This window comes from Siphateles boraxobius, unplaced genomic scaffold (genome assembly GCF_051911475.1).
Source record: "Siphateles boraxobius isolate OS27281-9 unplaced genomic scaffold, OSU_SipBor_1 33, whole genome shotgun sequence".
Lineage (NCBI taxonomy): Eukaryota > Metazoa > Chordata > Actinopteri > Cypriniformes > Leuciscidae > Siphateles > Siphateles boraxobius.
The window spans coordinates 3,949,137-3,965,349 of NW_027508953.1; the positions used below are offsets into that span (position 1 = coordinate 3,949,137).

The 16,213-nt window shown below is 38.1% G+C and overlaps 2 protein-coding genes across 4 annotated transcripts; both read right to left on the reverse strand.

Annotated features, from left to right (window-relative positions):
* Positions 1-383: 383 nt before the first annotated feature.
* Positions 384-4,910, reverse strand: tpi1a (triosephosphate isomerase 1a). The gene is made up of 7 exons (XM_077195055.1): positions 4,714-4,910; positions 3,868-3,991; positions 3,679-3,763; positions 3,381-3,513; positions 3,119-3,204; positions 1,854-1,941; positions 384-924 (listed from the first exon to the last, which is right to left on the reverse strand). Exons 1-7 carry the CDS (start codon positions 4,823-4,825, stop codon positions 806-808), a joined length of 747 nt encoding a protein of 248 aa, XP_077051170.1. The 5' UTR covers positions 4,826-4,910; the 3' UTR covers positions 384-805.
* Positions 4,911-6,454: 1,544 nt separating this feature from the next.
* Positions 6,455-15,161, reverse strand: gnb3b (guanine nucleotide binding protein (G protein), beta polypeptide 3b). 3 transcript variants are annotated; one of them, XM_077195038.1, is made up of 9 exons: positions 13,913-14,261; positions 12,998-13,088; positions 12,765-12,910; positions 12,184-12,247; positions 11,305-11,461; positions 11,155-11,221; positions 9,964-10,165; positions 9,558-9,774; positions 6,455-7,239 (listed from the first exon to the last, which is right to left on the reverse strand). In XM_077195038.1, exons 2-9 carry the CDS (start codon positions 13,052-13,054, stop codon positions 7,133-7,135), a joined length of 1,017 nt encoding a protein of 338 aa, XP_077051153.1. In that variant the 5' UTR covers positions 13,055-13,088; positions 13,913-14,261; the 3' UTR covers positions 6,455-7,132. The 3 variants fall into 3 exon arrangements, with proteins under 3 accessions (XP_077051153.1, XP_077051152.1, XP_077051151.1); XM_077195037.1 differs by lacking the exon at positions 13,913-14,261 and adding an exon at positions 15,076-15,161 and having other exon boundaries at positions 6,982-7,239; XM_077195036.1 differs by lacking the exon at positions 13,913-14,261 and adding an exon at positions 14,914-15,054 and having other exon boundaries at positions 6,982-7,239.
* Positions 15,162-16,213: the final 1,052 nt, after the last annotated feature.

The following is a 16,213-nucleotide window of genomic DNA, read 5'->3' on the forward strand; positions in this document are numbered from 1 at the left end:
GCTGTTCTCTTTTGAACTTTATATTCAGTCAAAGAATCCAAAAATATGAGGCAGCACAACCTTTTTCAACATTGACAATATTAATGTTTCTTGAGCAGCAAATCAGCATATTAGAATGATTGCTGAAGGATATATATATATATACATACATGTTTTAGGCTGTTCAGAATTGGTTATTTCTTTTGGGAGAAGTCTATGCATATATATACACACATACATACATACATACAAACACACACACACATACACACTTAACTGTAAAAATACTCTTAAAATAATTTACACCATGTAGTCTTTAGTTTCAGTATGCACAGCATTTATGTCTGTGATAAAAGCAGAAAAACAATCTTTACACCAAGTAAAGACACCATGAGAAGACGGGATAAGTAGCGTAATTTTTTTATTTTCTACCGAGGTAGTCATTTCTACAGAGGATAAAGTGCTCTTAAAGTCACTACAAACTTCACCGCTGGTCTTGTAAGTTCATCAGTGTGGAGTGTACAGTGTGTTAGACTTCAAGTAATGTGCTCTGCAAGTGCATAGACAATACGGTGGTTTACTCAAGCGCAGCAGCAAATAAAGAACTAACGTGCCCGAGCTCTCTTCTACCTTTATATTACCACATTTTCAGTAGGAAGGGAGATAATATTAGTATTCCAGACCAATAACCCAACTCAACCATTTAACAAGCAGGTAAGTTAAAGCAATACAACCACAAATAAACATTCAGACCTGCTGGAATGACAAGAAGCTGGTATATATTTATTAGTGCAGCAGTTTGGACCCTCAAAACAGTAGAGCATCTCTATGAGCGGGCATTTATGATGTCAACAAACTCAGGCTTAAGGGAAGCACCTCCAACCAGGAAGCCATCAATGTCAGCCTGGGCCGCAAGCTCTTTACAGTTTCCCCCAGTAACAGAGCCTGTCAAATGAGGGAAGAGCATGAAAGCAATCCAAGAGTTACAAAGCAGATCTTTATTTTTCTATTCAATATGTTTTAAATGCAATACAAATTAATGATCATTAAATTATACATTACAGGTTCATTTAAAAATGAAAATATATCTGTCATTGTGAAATGATTTAATTAGTGGTTATCACAAAAATGAAACTCTTTCATTAATTACTCCAAACCCGTAAGACCTTCATCCATCGTCAGAAGCACAAATGAAGATATTTTTGATGAAATCTGAGAGCTTTCGGTCCCTCCATAGACTGCAACGTAATCACCACTTTCAAGGCCCAGAAAGGTAACCTTAATGTTCAACCTTAATGTTATGAAGCGACGAGAATCATTTTTGTGCGCAAAAAAAGAACCTGGAAGCGCTGCACTGTGTTTACAATGTGAACAGGAAAGCAGACTGCTAAGGAGATTGGTTAGATTGGAGATTGGTTTGCGCACAAAAAATATTCTCATTCTGAACCACATGGACTACACAACCACAACCACTTGAGTCACATGGACTATTCTAATGATGTCTTTCCTACCTTTCTGGGCCTTGAAAATGGTGATTATGTTGCTATGGAGGGACAGAAAGCTCTCAGATTTCATCAAAAATAACTTAATTTGTGTTCCGGGGATGGATGAAGGTGTTACGGGTTTGGAACGACATGAGGGCGAGTAATTAATGACAAATTTTCATTTTTGGATGAACTATCCCTTTAAATTGCGTCATGCATGGACAAGCAAGGACATTCTGCAAAACTACATTTGTGTTACACAGAAGAAAGAAGATCATAGTGATGTGGCATGAGCTGAGTAAATGACAGAACATTCAATGTTGGGTGAAGTATCTCTTTAAGGCCACTCAGAACTGAACAGACAGGATGTTCCAAACACTGCAGACTCACCTCCGTAGATGATGCGCACAGATCCGGCTACTGCATCCGACACGTTCTCTCTCAGCCATTCTCTCAGCTTCTCATGCACCTCCTGAGCCTGTAGCACACACAGGAGAGCACAAGACTTTAAAGACTTCTTAGACACCGATTCAAATACATGATCATGAACTGAATGTGCCCCTATTGTGCTTATTTGCATAGTATCTTTCATGCAGTGTGTAATATAGTCAGATGTTTGTGAATGTTTGTAAGAAGTCTGCAAAAGTTTCATAGATCAAAGTGCACGACGAATAAAGTTACTGTTTCCTAAAAGAATAAAGCGATTCTGAACTGCCTGAAACGAGACGTCAGTAATTCCAGTCTCACTTCCTGCTTAAACCCATGTAGGTTTGTAACACATTTGCATAATGCCAGCCTTTGGTCGTTAAGGCTTCCCGTGAACAACGTCTACTTTGACCTGCCCTCAAACACTGTAGTTGTAGCTGAGGTCTGGAAGTGTTTGGTTCGTGTTCGACATGTCGAGAAGACGCTGTTTTCAGCGCTGCGAGAGCAAATCCACTTCAAAAAGATGTGGACTTGATACAGTAAAACTGACTCATCATTACTGTTCGTATCACTGTTTATCAAGTGCTGAGAAAGATCTGGAACTGAAATTCAGATATGATAATGGGCATTTTATTTTCCAATTCGCACTTTAAGCAGTGGACCAATCACAACAGACTGAGCCGTTTGACCAATCAGGTGGGGTTTAGCGAGACCAAATCCTTTATTCCTTTATTGCTTCAAACACTGATGCTTTACCTTGGGTGCATGTACACAATTGGTAAAAAAGCATAACTGAAGCACTTTAACTTCATCCGATTACTGCTCGTGACACACCCACAAGCTTCCATGTTTACATATGTGATGTGTTATGTGTATGCGTTTATATGAGAATAAAAGCCTAAATTAAAACTGTTTCACATAAAGCAATCTTATCTTTTCACAAGACTTGGATTAAATTGCTTGATTCATATAGATTTATCTAGTTTTGGTTAACTAGACTTTAAATGGAGGGATAGAAACCTCAGGTTTCATTGAAAATAAATGAATCTGTTTCGAACAAAAGGGGAACATTTTTGGGTGAACTATCCCTTTAAGCATATTGTTACTCCTGCTTTAGTGCATACATATGCATTTCATAAATAGAAAATGAAAGCTATAAAACATAGAGTTGACACATGATATGATGACATTTTGATCTATGTCAAAATGCGCTGTCAATACAGATATACCTGATCAGGAGTGGCAGTTTTTCCAGTTCCAATCGCCCACACTGGTTCATACGCTAAAACCACACGAGCCCAGTCCTTCACATTTTCTATAAAATATATAAATTCATCCTGGCATTTAGTGTTTTATAGGTATGCATATGTATGCAATCATGAACAAGGTCATGAACAAAATAAATATTCCTAATGAGACAGCTCAGCATATTTGCTGACAATCCATGCTATCAATGTTGACATTTCATGATTTTTTTTTTTTATAAATGACCTGCAATGACTTTGGTCTGTTCAAACACCACGTCTTCAGTGGTTCCAGCTTCTCTCTCTTCTAGTTTCTCCCCAATGCAGGCGATCACACCCAAATCATTCTCTAGGCAATGGGCCACTTTCTGGCCAATCAGCTGTAAAAGACATCCCAGCCAATCAGAGTGAGACAGGACTGAATACAGAATAGGATGAATATGCATCAATATGACGTCTGAATTTCATCATACAGAAAAGGAAAGGCATAAAAGAGTTTTGACTCCTAGATCATTTAAAAATGAAATTCCTTCTCAAATCTCAACCTCATCACTCTCGCCAAACACATGACGCCTCTCAGAATGGCCCAGAATCACCCAGTCGATGCCGCAGTCTTTAATCATCGCTGGACTACAGCCGAGAAGAAAAGGAGAGAGCGAGAAATATGCTTTTAAAGTTTTGACAGTGATAAATGGTTGTTCATAAAAACTAAAGATACCAATGAGCATGTATACCTGATCTCCCCGGTGAAGGCTCCTTTGGGTACCTTATAGCAGTTCTGGGCGGCCACACCGATCCTCTGGTCCAGCTTAGACCTCACATAATCCAGATAGATGGACGGTGCTCCACACACCACCTCTAAACCATGAAGAAAAAGCCACTGTTATGATGATATATGATCATGAAAGCCAGCATGACTATTTTAAACGGATATTTCCCCCTGAAAACTAAACATCTGTCAACCTTTACAATTACAACAGTTTTTGTATGAAATATTTCTTTTATTATTATTTTTGTTTACAACCTCTGACTTTATTAGATAATTTCCCACTGAGAGAATGGGAACATTTGGCTAACAATGCTTTTTTATGCATGTGATATGGGACCAAAATGGCATACGGTTAGCAATTGTTTATATAATAAACTGTATTTTATGAAATGTGTATGCTTTTGGGACAAATATGGGATAGGACAGATATAGTAGGTAGAACCAACAACTGTAAATGAATGATGAGGCTTTCTACAGCAGACCTATGCAAAATTGTCTGCGTTTCTTAGGAAAAATAACACATGACTGTGATGATATGCAATGACACAAGAATAATCAACTCAATATCAATATTAACTAGTTTATAAAGAAGTTTATAAGATATTATAATTAAAACTGTCTGTGCGTGTGCACAAACATGAGCCTCCATCCAAGTATCACGTGACGTCATGTATAGCGTCTCTGATGCGTCTAAACATCTCTATCGATTCTATCAAAATACATCAGACTAATTGGCTAAAATGAAAACTAAAATACTTTCTGCTTAATATGCTCTCAGGTTAACAACATAACATCAAATAACACCATGGACCTGCTTCATCGTTGAGACTGGCCGTGTTCAAGGTCATTATGAGCTCGCCCTGAGTCTCTTTATCGCCGTTCATTTTCCAGTTTCCCCCGACGAAGAATTTTCTTGAGGACATGATTGCGGGACAAACTAAACGGACCAAACACACCTACAGCGGTATTATCTCTCCCGTGAGCGAATTTACGAATATTACTATGGAAAAGGTTTGGTCGTTAATATTCAGGAGGTGGTTCTTTGTCATTGGAAGGTCGCAAGAAACGTCACAATAACCTAATTAATATGCATGAGGCGAGGCCTCGCCATGAAAAGCAATCGTGCCCATGGAACGTAAGCATAGATATTTTTTTTAATAATTATTATTTTCGTGAGGTAAACTTGAGGAATACTAATCAGTCAAATTTACTAAAATCCATTTAACTATGAACTGCATAGAAGAGCTCAATGGATTTAAAAACTATATATTTGTATTTACAATAGGGCACAAAAGTATGAGATCACTAATGAAATTGCATTTATTTTGCATTTTTTAAAGTCGCTACTTTTCCCTCAATACAAATTACATTATCTATTTTATCCAGGATGGTTTTGGGATGTACTGAAGAGCATCTTGTGCTTCAATTGATTTTAAGAAAGCAATCTATATAAAAGAGTTAACATGGTAAATGCCATTTGCATGGCCTTCATTTATTTTTTTTGTTTTATTTTTTTATGTCACTTTATATCATTCAGCTTTAGATATGAAGGTCATTCTGTGTAATTATTTTTAATATGAATTATATTTAATTATATTTCTTACAATGTAAGGAGTTAATGCCCTTCCGAATGCTGTTGCCATCCATGTGTGCTTTTTCTTACAATGAGTATAGATCCACAACTGCTTTTTATGTCATATTATATTATGTCTTCTTTCTCAATTCACAGCCAAAGCTTGGTCATCTCAGCCATGCACCTGACTTCAACTTTAGTCAATTAGTCTTCTGTGCTTCAGTGCTTGCTAATGTTTCTCTGGGAGAAGCTCTATTGAAAGTGGATTAGAGTAAGCCTCACGTCCTCCTTCTTGAAGCGATAGAAAAAACAACTGTCTGATCTATTTTCTCAAGGTGAGATTGCAGTAGGTGATAAAATATACTTAAAGGAATTAGGTTTACTTTGGTTGTGACCTCATTATAACTGAAAGCCTATTATACAAAGTTCTGTCATGAAACTCTAGATGGCGCAGGCTCAGTCCTTAACCCAATCTGCTTGCATTTACATCATTTTCTATAGGGCACAGCTGATTTGTTCCCACTGTGTTGGTACTAGAATAACACTGAAAAACGTGCCTATCGTTTGCTGTAGGGTTTGCAGCATGCTTTCAGATACCCTCCACCTTCCCTAGCTCCACCTGTATAGATCCGCTATACAGGGGTGATTCATGTATGCTTGTCATTGATAGAAATGGCCAATTAACAAATTCTGACCTGGATAACTAAACATTCAATTCTCCTTTTTTACAATCTAACTTCAGATATCTTTCTTTTTCCCTATTATGAACTTTATCCTGCTATTAAACTTTTTTTTTAAACATAGTTTTGTGGCCTAATTAAATTTCTGTCACCGATTCTTTAATAAGTGCCCAGTGCAAAGTTTTCACAATAAAATGCCAAGATCAACATTGTTTTTATCAATTACTCCCCCTAAAATCATCAAACACGTATTTTATTGGACATAACAGCTTGACAGACACAAATAGCCCACACCAAAATGTCGTTTAATTCAGAATACTATGTTTATTAGAAAGGAATTCGAGTAACCACTGCAACATTTAAGAGGAACTGTCTTGTATGTAAAAGCCCTACAAAAAGATGAAATAAGTAAATAGAGACATTTTCTCTTTTAGCATAATGTGCCAGGGTAATGTTGCCAACAGCATCGAAGAGCCATCAGATCTCAGACAGTCAGTGGGGTTGTTGGGAAAAGTCACTGTACATTTTCTTCTGCATTCTATCATCATTTCTAATACATAAAAATAGTCATGCAAACTTTCACCTAATGATGAGGATTTTTAACAGACAAAAACTATATTTTTTATTCTTGAATGATTATTCATTTCCCTCATTTGTAAGATGTCAAACACTATAATTTCAAGTCAAAGTATTGCTGTCATGATGAGATTGTCATTTTAACAATAACTGCATTCCTGTGTTAGTTGTAACTTGCATTTTTACAATTAAATATTCCATGTAAATATTCTAATAAAATCCAGTCTTCCAGAAATCCCACACATACAGATGTGACATTTGTGTGTTTGTTTGTTTGTTTGTTTGTGTGTGTGAGAGAGATTCTTTGTTGATTCTTCGAATTTCTCATTTCTCATCCTCTCTCTCAACCTTTACTCATCCTTTCTGTCATATCGTCTTCTCATCTTGATGCAGGGTCCAGCTCAGTTCCAAATCTTCAAGAAGCTGTCCCATGAGCCAGTGCAAACGCACATGCCATCTGCTGGTACTCCGGTGCAGCTCACCCTGTTGTCATGGCCAGACAACACGCCTACAAGAGAGATAGGAAGAAATGAAGTGAGAAAATGAATTTGATAGGACTTTGTTCTTCATGCATGCTTATTTATTCAAAGATGCAATGAAACGGAAGTAGCAAATTGCAGCAAATCTTTTCTTCCGTATTGTGATATAAATATGTGTGTAACGGATTATCGGAAGATAAAAAATGTAGGGTGGGGACTTGATTTTATTCACTGGTTGTTGTGGAGGCAGAAAAAAGACTAAAAAGTGGAGGCAGACGAAAATGAGCTTTCAGCATCGCGGTTTAAGCGCACTAAATTGTTTGGAGTCTGGCATACGTCAGCAGAGAGAAGTCTGTAATTTCACCGGAAGATGCAGTGATGACATTTTGATTAAACATTAATTTATGAGGTAAACATTTTTTTTTAAATATGTATGGGTGAATTGTTGACAATAAAGTCTATAATTTAAAAATAGATGGGGTGAATTTTCATTTCATGCCGACTTTATAGAAGACTTCCTCGACTTAAAGCCCCGATAGCCTACTTCAAGCGAAATTGAAGAACGATCTGGTGTGTCATTTAGAACAAAATTAGGACACATTTTTTTTGGAGTTCGTTTCAGGTGTTCGAAACTGCTGGCCAGAGCGAAATGTCTGGAAAAGTTCACATTCCGGTTGGTAAACACCTTTGAAATATTATTGGTCTCCGGCGATTACAGTATCAGATAGCACAGCTATGTTTGTAAGATGTTTGCTAAAGATCTGTTAATCTGGAAAGCATCTGCTGTGTAAAAACATCTGGTAAACGTCTTAGAAAAAGCAGTTTTAGATACATTCTAAATCTTAGACATCTTTAAGATATCTTCTTAATGTCTATATGACATCTGATAGGAAACGTCCTAGAGACGTATTGAAGATGAACAAACACTTTAAAATAAATGCAGACATCAAATAGACGTCTTTGAGATGTACTTGTGCTATCAGGGTGTAATATTAGGTGATTTCCGCCTAATTTGATGTGGCTAATTTCGGTTAATTTAATTTCTATTCAGTCTGTTGAGGTCAGATGTGAATAAAAACATAAAACACACTGGAGAGCTGCTTAATAGTATAGTACCCCCCCCCCCCCCCCCCCCCCCATGCTTTAAAGCTATATATTCTATAAAGTAGTATAAATAAACATAACGTGACTTTACTGGAGTGCCGAATTGCAGAGGTAGTGCAAACATATCCACATCACTATGATCAGATGCTTTCTTAATTGCTGTTTTTCTCACCGCTGTCATTTTTGTTTTTTGTTTATTTGGTTACTGAGAGGAAAGTACAGCAAATATTTCCATATTCATCGAAACGTCGCTCTCAGCACTGTATGTGGAGTCGCTAAAAATATACAGCTGCAAAGATATTTCAAACTTCTTTTTACGCAAGCTAAGAATGAAAAAGAGCTTTGCTGTGAGTATATCGGGGCCTTATTACACGGCTCTGTGGAATACTTGATTCTGATTGGTCAATAGGGACATCCAGCAGTTAATTATTCCCAGATAACAACCGCTCAAAACAGATAACGCATGCCTGCTAGGAACGTTTTTTCTTCGTGGAAGTTTTGCATTTGGTGAGCTAATAGAATATTGAATCCATATTTTGTATACAGTTATTTAATAATGCCATCCAGTATTGTGGACTTGCTCTCTCTTGTTTCATACAAACGCAGATGCTGCCATTTTGTGACTATTGTTTTGTACAAACAGGTACGATTTTAAAACAGTTGAAATCTGAAATCAATATCTCTTATCTCCATAATTATTTATGTGGCGAAATGCTCTGTAATAAGTGGTATGACTGTATACCGTATCTCTTAAATACGGTATACCGTATCTCTTCCTGCTAGATGTCCGTCTAGTATGAACTTGCCGCACTAGCAACTGCTCTCTCCGCGGAAGCTTTGCGTTTAAAGAGCTAATAAAATATTACTCAGATCAATATTTCGTGTCTAATTATTTACTTATGTGGCAAGTAGCCGTGTAATAAGCGGGATAATGTACATCCAGCCGGTTGTTCTCCCAAAATAAACCCCCTTCGGGCTAATCAAGACCCCCTCCGCTTCGCGTCAGGGTCCTCATCCCCCTGTTTGGGGTTATTTTGAGAGAACAACTGTCTGGATGTACATTATCCCTTGCTTAACATTAATGCAATATCACATTCCTGCTAGATTTTTCTACTCATAAATTGCCTACATGGAAAATAACTGCTTGATGGAGTTTGATTTGACTTTTTTAAAAGGGACTTAACTGCTTAATTAATCAGCACTAATTATTCACTCCATCCGCTTCTCCTTTCTTTAAACGTACCCACTTTCTCGCCCTTTAGCGAGTCCCAAATATTGCAGTTGAAGTCATCGTAGCCAGCAAAGATGAGGCGGCCAGACATGGACAGAGCCAGTGATGTAACGCCGCTGTTCAGGGCGGCATCCTGGTAGCAAATCACTTCTTGATCAGCGCGAATATCATACATCTTGCATGTGCAGTCATCCGAGCCTGTGATAATTGCGTTGCCACTGGGGAGGAACTGAAGAGGTAGACACATTTTGGTGAATCCATTTATGTGCTTTTCTGTTATCAATTGGAAAATCTCAAATCTTTGAAACTGGTAGAAGGTTAGCATCATCAACGAAGAAGGAAATTACTGGCTAAAAAATAACTGATGCCCTTTTCTGTATTTTCTTGGTAGTGCATCAAACATTTCCCTTAAACTCACTGAAATTGCATTGATGTCACTCGTGTGACCCTGGAAGGTTTGCTTGCACTGGCCATCCCTGATGTCCCACAGCTTGGCCAGAGAGTCGCAAGCACCAGAAATGAAACTTTTATTGTCCGGGGACAGAGCCAGACACATGCAGTCACCAATATGGTTCAGGAAAACTGTCTTCTGCTTTCCAGTCTCCAAATCCCACAGTGCACTGAAGGGGAAAAAATGGGATAAAATTAAACTAAACAAAAGCTTATTACATTTTTTGAAGACGTGAGTGGGCTTTCTGGTTGGTCGCTAGGCGGTTGCTATGACATTCTGGTCCGTAGATATCACTGGGAGCACATATTGTAAGTTTATGGAATCCCCCAACCCCATCCTTTTGATTTTCCCGGCAAAAACGTCCCGAGTCCTTCACATGAAAATCAGTCTACAGGCTTTCATATGCAACCGAGGAAGTCGGGGAAGGCCTCGTTTATTTTAGGTGTATATGACTTTCTTCTTTCAGACGAATACAATCTGAGTTATATTAAAAAATGTCCAGGCTCTTCCAAGCTTTATAATGGAAGTGAATGGCCGTTAAAAGTGCATAAAAGTGCATCCATCCATTTTAAAAGTGCTCGACATGGCTCCAGGGGGTTAATAAAGGCCTCCTGAAGTGAAGCGATGCTTCCGTGTAAGAAAAATATCCATATTTAAAACTTTATCAAATAAAATAAATAGCTTCCGGCTGACAGCCGTACGCATCGATTTACGGTGGAAGAGTAACACTTGACATGACGCACAACGTAATGACGAACGCGGAAGCGCAGAGGATAGAGCAAAACAAAACACCAGTCACGAATTAGAAGTCTAAAGCGAGAATTTTTAAAGAGAAATGTCCGAGGAGCTTGAGTTGGTTGCCCAGCCCTGTGTGTTTGAAACGCGAGAGGCATCTAAGCTTATGCTACTCCTACCTTGACAATAGTTACTCTTTTGACGTAAGTGGACTTGGGTAAGTTAGGCTATCTGCCGGAAGCTAGTTATTTTAGTCGATAAAGTTTTAAATATGGATATTTTTCTTACACAAACTTTCACTACCCTTCAGAAGGCCTTTATTAAACCCCTGTAGCCGTGTGGAGCTCTTTTATCATGGATGGATGCACTTTTATGGACTTTTAATGAAAAATCCTCTTAAATGTAAAAGTTACATGCACAAACCATGTGGTATCACCAGAGGCGGTGAGAATCTCATTGTCACTGAGGAAGCGGCAACAGGACAAGTAACCTATAAAAAATAGAGAGAGACACAATTACATAACAGACACATGAAAGAATAAATTAAAGATTCTCAATACTTATATACTTTACCTGTGTGAGCATCCAATTCTTTCACGGTCTTGATTACGGGTGTCTTCAAGTTGTAGACAGTACACATGTTGTCGAGACCACCGCTGGCCACAAGGTTTCCAGAAGGAGCATATGCACAGGTCATCACCCATGAGGACTTGAGGGGAACAGCATTGACCTAAAGAAAGACGTATTCAGAATTGCACCATCAAATGTAATTGCAAAATAATCACTGTTCTCAAATATGTTTTCCAGGTGTTGTTGTTTAAACCGATCCTGTCCTGCCAGAAACTTTTAAAAACAAATTAATATTCTTAAAGTGCCACATTCACGATTCATTCATGACAAAGGTCATGATTCGTCAATAATGTCAATTATGTGTAAAGTTGACTAGGGTACGTTTACAAGACAACAATGTACTAAAAATAGAATAAGCTTTTCCTTTTCCTGCGTTTTTGAAAAGTTTTGTGTACAGACGACAATGTTGTCAAAACGATCTCCGTTCACACGGATCTGCGAAAACGACTAAAAGCGCTGTATTATTCATGCCAGGCCAGTAGTTGGGGATGCCACTTTGTAAAGAAACACTATTTGCCTGTAGACTGAACACAATATTCATGCGCATGACGTCACCGTTTTCACAAATTCACATTTTTATAGTTTACACGGAGACGATTACGGTGCCATTTTCCAAAACTTTAAAACAGGCCCCAAAAACGTTATTGTTGTGTAAATGAACAGCCAAAACGCATGAAAACGGTTGAAAACTGTCATGGTTACAATATCTGTGTATTATTAGAAGTTAAAATATTTAGAGATCGCTTGATGGTATATACAGCTTAAATATATTTATGATTCCCCATCTTCTCTTGAAAGTGTATGTGAGTAAGTCAGACTCACCTTATTTCCAGAGTGAGAATCCCAGATAAGGAGTTTGCCATCCTGTGATGCACTGACCATTAGTCTAAAGAAACCAATGAAAGATAGAGCAAAGAAAGGCTGGTAAGACAACAGGATGAAAGGATATTGTCCATATATCCAGTTAATGTACTCCATCCCTCATTGGAAGGTTTTTTTTTTTAATTTTGAAATCTCACTAACATACTGATTTAATGATAAAATATGATTTTGCTGTCACTGCAGTTTAATAGACATGGTTAAGTCCCTTCTTGAAAACACTGAGGCTTAAGTCTGCTTCAGGTCACTGACCCTGATAATTGATCTAACTAAGAATTAGCTAATTCAAGGTGACCACAAGATGCAGTTGCATTCCATGTGAGAGCTATTAACCTGGTTGAGCAGATCATGACAAGCAAGGGCAAAAACTAATATATTTCACATTTATGTCAGATCATTTTTTTTATTCCTGTAATGTACTTTTGGAGGCCAAATTGATAAAAATGAATGAATACTTCTACTGTGCAGTCTAGCCAATCATATCTCCTTTTATACTTTGATTTGACCCATAATAATGTTCTCACTTGTTGTCTGTACACCAATGCATGGCGTAGATTTTGGCCAGGTGGCCTTTGAGGGTCCTCCTGGTCTTGAGTTGGACCCGAGGGGCCGGGGCCACCCCAGCAGCGGCCGCGGCCATGTCTGTGTCATTGACTGCTTTGCGAGCCGCCTAGAAGGGGAACAAACATGTAATATTAGTATTTCATCATTAATTGTTTAAACAGCTAGTCATTGCATTATTCTCATTTACTCTCACCTCGATCTGTGTCTTCAGGCCTTCGGCCTCCTTTTTCATCTGTTCCATTTCACCCATAGCTGCTGTTGATCGGGGTGCTTACCAACACAAGCTAGAAGCAATCAGAAAATAAAAATTCTACTTATATGTAATCAAGTAGAAGTAAATAAATAAATAAAATGGCTTAATTAATCTGAACTAGGCCCTGTATGTGCATGACTATTACGTCATCAGGCGTGTGGAAGCCATTTTAATAATATTGAAGATGTATGATTAGACCTAGTACTGACGAATATTGGTTTCATACAAAACCTTTCAGCCAGTATCTCACTGGGGACAAATTAAGACTGAACTTTTCATGTAATATCTCAAAAAGCAAGTTCTTCCTGCTTAGTAGACAGTATTGAATACAGATTTGCAAAAGTTGTGGAACAGCAATATGGTCTGTCATTTAGAAACTACGCAGTTATATAAACCAGATCCAATTGAATGTTCAGTAATGTTTGCTATATGCTAAGCGTTACATAAATAACAGTGCTGTTGGGTATTTCAACTTTTACTGTCATAGATACTGAGATAAAAAATTTAAACTGACAAAAATTAAAATAAACTAATTAGCACCAAAGTGAAAGCAAACCCAAGCAAACTTCCAAATCAATCCTTTCGTTTTTCTTATAAAATATTATGCAATTTATGATACAAAACAACAACAACAAAAAATATTGTAAAGTAAGCCACATCTAATATTAGCCATAAACATATCTTGAGGCTTGACCAATGAGAATGTTTAGATTTTAAATGTCTAAGTCTAATTGAGATCTGTAATGCTACCTAAAATAAAATATTGCAAATGTTTGATGCAGATGTACATCAACCTAAGTTGCAACTTACTATAAAAAAATATTTGGTTGCTAGTCTACCGCCATATAAATGTACCTCTCAGTGGGAGGCCAGAAGAGATGACGAGGAATTATCAGCCTTGTTGTACTACGGAGATCCTAATGAACTTAATTCACGGTCAAGAAGTAGGGCCTACTGCTCTGTAGAAACTGTGATCTGCAGAGCTGTGTCTTGCATTGTGCTGCCAATGATCAAATTATGATATGTTATAATAGTTACAAGATTACTATGTGATGATGTCTGTTCAGCTCTTGCTGAGAGCTGTTGTTTTATTGATGTCAAGGCTATGAAAGGTTTAAGCCTTTGCTGGAGCTGTTGGGGGTGGCTTATCAAATCTCCTGTCATCCGATTACCGACTGCTCTTTACTACGGGATCAGGTGGGACCTGAGGTAGGGAGAACAGAGACAAAACACAAGGAAAAGGGCAAGAAAAGACTTGGGGATTTGTATGTGTACACGTAAGAAAATGAATCAAGATGAAATGAGACCTGACAAATCTCAAGATTTCTGAGGTGTATTTGTTTACTCGCTCAAGAGCAGCTTTAGCATTAGGTTAATCCTACAAAGAGACAAATGTGAAAACTTTGCCAGTTGCGACGACATTATGATCAGTTTAGAAATGAAAAACCACAGGAATGCATTAGCTAACAAACTTTGCTACAAACTCCTGAAAGTGCTGGATGCATTTGTGATGGTTGAAATACCAAAATGAACAACCCAATGTAATTTTATGTGTTATAAAAGTTGCAGATTAACAATAACCTTTCGCTATAGGGTATTCTGAGAACTTCCAGGAAATCGGTAGAAAAAAATATTTCTTACAATGCAGGGTTTTTTAATCTGTAGTATGTGTGCAAAATGCATGAACGTTCACAGATAAAGCGAAGCTTTCCCGTGCATTCTGCATTCATGCAAAATAAAAAACAGTTTTAGGCATATGACTTCAAGTTTATCACAATCCACAAGGCTTGTATTTGTTCGCTCTATACAATTTTCTTACACACGCTAATGAACGACCAAACTAAAAACAAACTCACCTGTCTACCAAAAAAAAAGCTTCTTCCCTTTCTCCTCAATAACTCCAAAGCCTCTCTCTCTCTGTATCAGTCTCTATTTTGCTTAGTCCACAAGACAGCTCTTCAATCGTCTTTCTCTCTCTGCCTCCCACAGATTCCTCCAACAGACTGTATGTAACTTACCTGTGGAAAAACTCTCTCTTCCCCTTCTGCGAGAGAGGAATGGATGAGGATTGGAGGGGATGAAGGAGATCAGGGATGAAAGGATAAGCCCAAAGATGAGCAGAGAAAGGGTAAGGGAGAGAGAAAGAGAGAAGGAAAGGGGAGGGCAAGGAACAGGTAAACCAATTGGAATGCAAAATCAGGTTATGGGGTCGAAAGACGAGGCAAGAGTGAGTGCAGAAAGCAGAGGACAGAGGAAGGGATGGATATTGTCTGGCATGAACAAAAACATGGTTGATTCCTGAAGAACATCTTACAACTATCATAAAGTTCTCAGTGTTGTTTCTACCACCTATCATTTTCGAGTAATATTCAAAGCATTTCACACTAGTTTTGTCACTTTTGAGCAAGTTTAACACTTAATGTGTCATTTCTAAAAGGGTCAATGGTTTGGTGAACACTTAATGGAAGGGGGTCTGTGCTTTGGCATTGGGGTTGAGGGGTTTGAATTGGTTTGTCAAAGGCTAATGAGTTGAGCTTGCCTAATCAGGTTCTAAGTGGATATCCGGGGAATCGGCAATCCCGTTAAGGAATTAGAGCTGGTGAATCCGTGGACCAGACGTCACAGGTGACACAAAGAGCAACAGGAGAAGGAAAGTGAGGAAACTGATGAAAGTTTTGATGATTTGATGGTGATGTTCTCATGACATTGTTGATTTTATATTTGATCTTATAGGATGACTTGCATTTCCCAACTCTGGGGAGAGTCAAATGCAATGGAAAAAAGTAATGACAGCGTTTCCTAAACTCTGGAATAGCCTTCCTGATAATGTCTGGGGCTCAGACTCACTCTCTCAGTTTAAATCTAGATTAAAGACGCATCTCTTTAGCCAAGCATTTGCATAATGTACCGCATAACCTTGTACTCCAGTTATATCAGATGCTTTTGGTTGAAATGTTATGAACAGCAGCTATGCTAATTATTTTTCATTTGCCTTTCTGTCTCTACCTCGGGATGCCTATCCAGCTCCAGTTAGCAATCCAGCCTCTTATGAAGTTTCAGATGACCTAACACCTGTGAGGAGATGACGCCAACCCCTGCGAGGAATTAAGATGACGCCAACTCTGAATCAACATGCACCACTGCCAAATTTTCTAT

Bases quoted from the DNA above. Each gene is read 5' to 3' on its own strand.
- gnb3b (XM_077195038.1), bottom strand. From the start codon at position 13,054: ATGGGTGAAATGGAACAGATGAAAAAGGAGGCCGAAGGCCTGAAGACA. The intron at 12,248-12,764 runs GTGAGAACATTA...TGGTTTCTTTAG, and splicing joins CATTGGTGTACAGACAACAA to ACTAATGGTCAGTGCATCAC. The intron at 11,462-12,183 runs GTGAGTCTGACT...GTCTTTCTTTAG, and splicing joins ATTCTCACTCTGGAAATAAG to GTCAATGCTGTTCCCCTCAA.
- tpi1a (XM_077195055.1), bottom strand. From the start codon at position 4,825: ATGTCCTCAAGAAAATTCTTCGTCGGGGGAAACTGGAAAATGAACGGC. The intron at 3,992-4,713 runs GTCCATGGTGTT...TTCATGGTTTAG, and splicing joins CAGTCTCAACGATGAAGCAG to AGGTGGTGTGTGGAGCACCG. The intron at 3,764-3,867 runs GTATACATGCTC...TCTCGGCTGTAG, and splicing joins GCCTTCACCGGGGAGATCAG to TCCAGCGATGATTAAAGACT.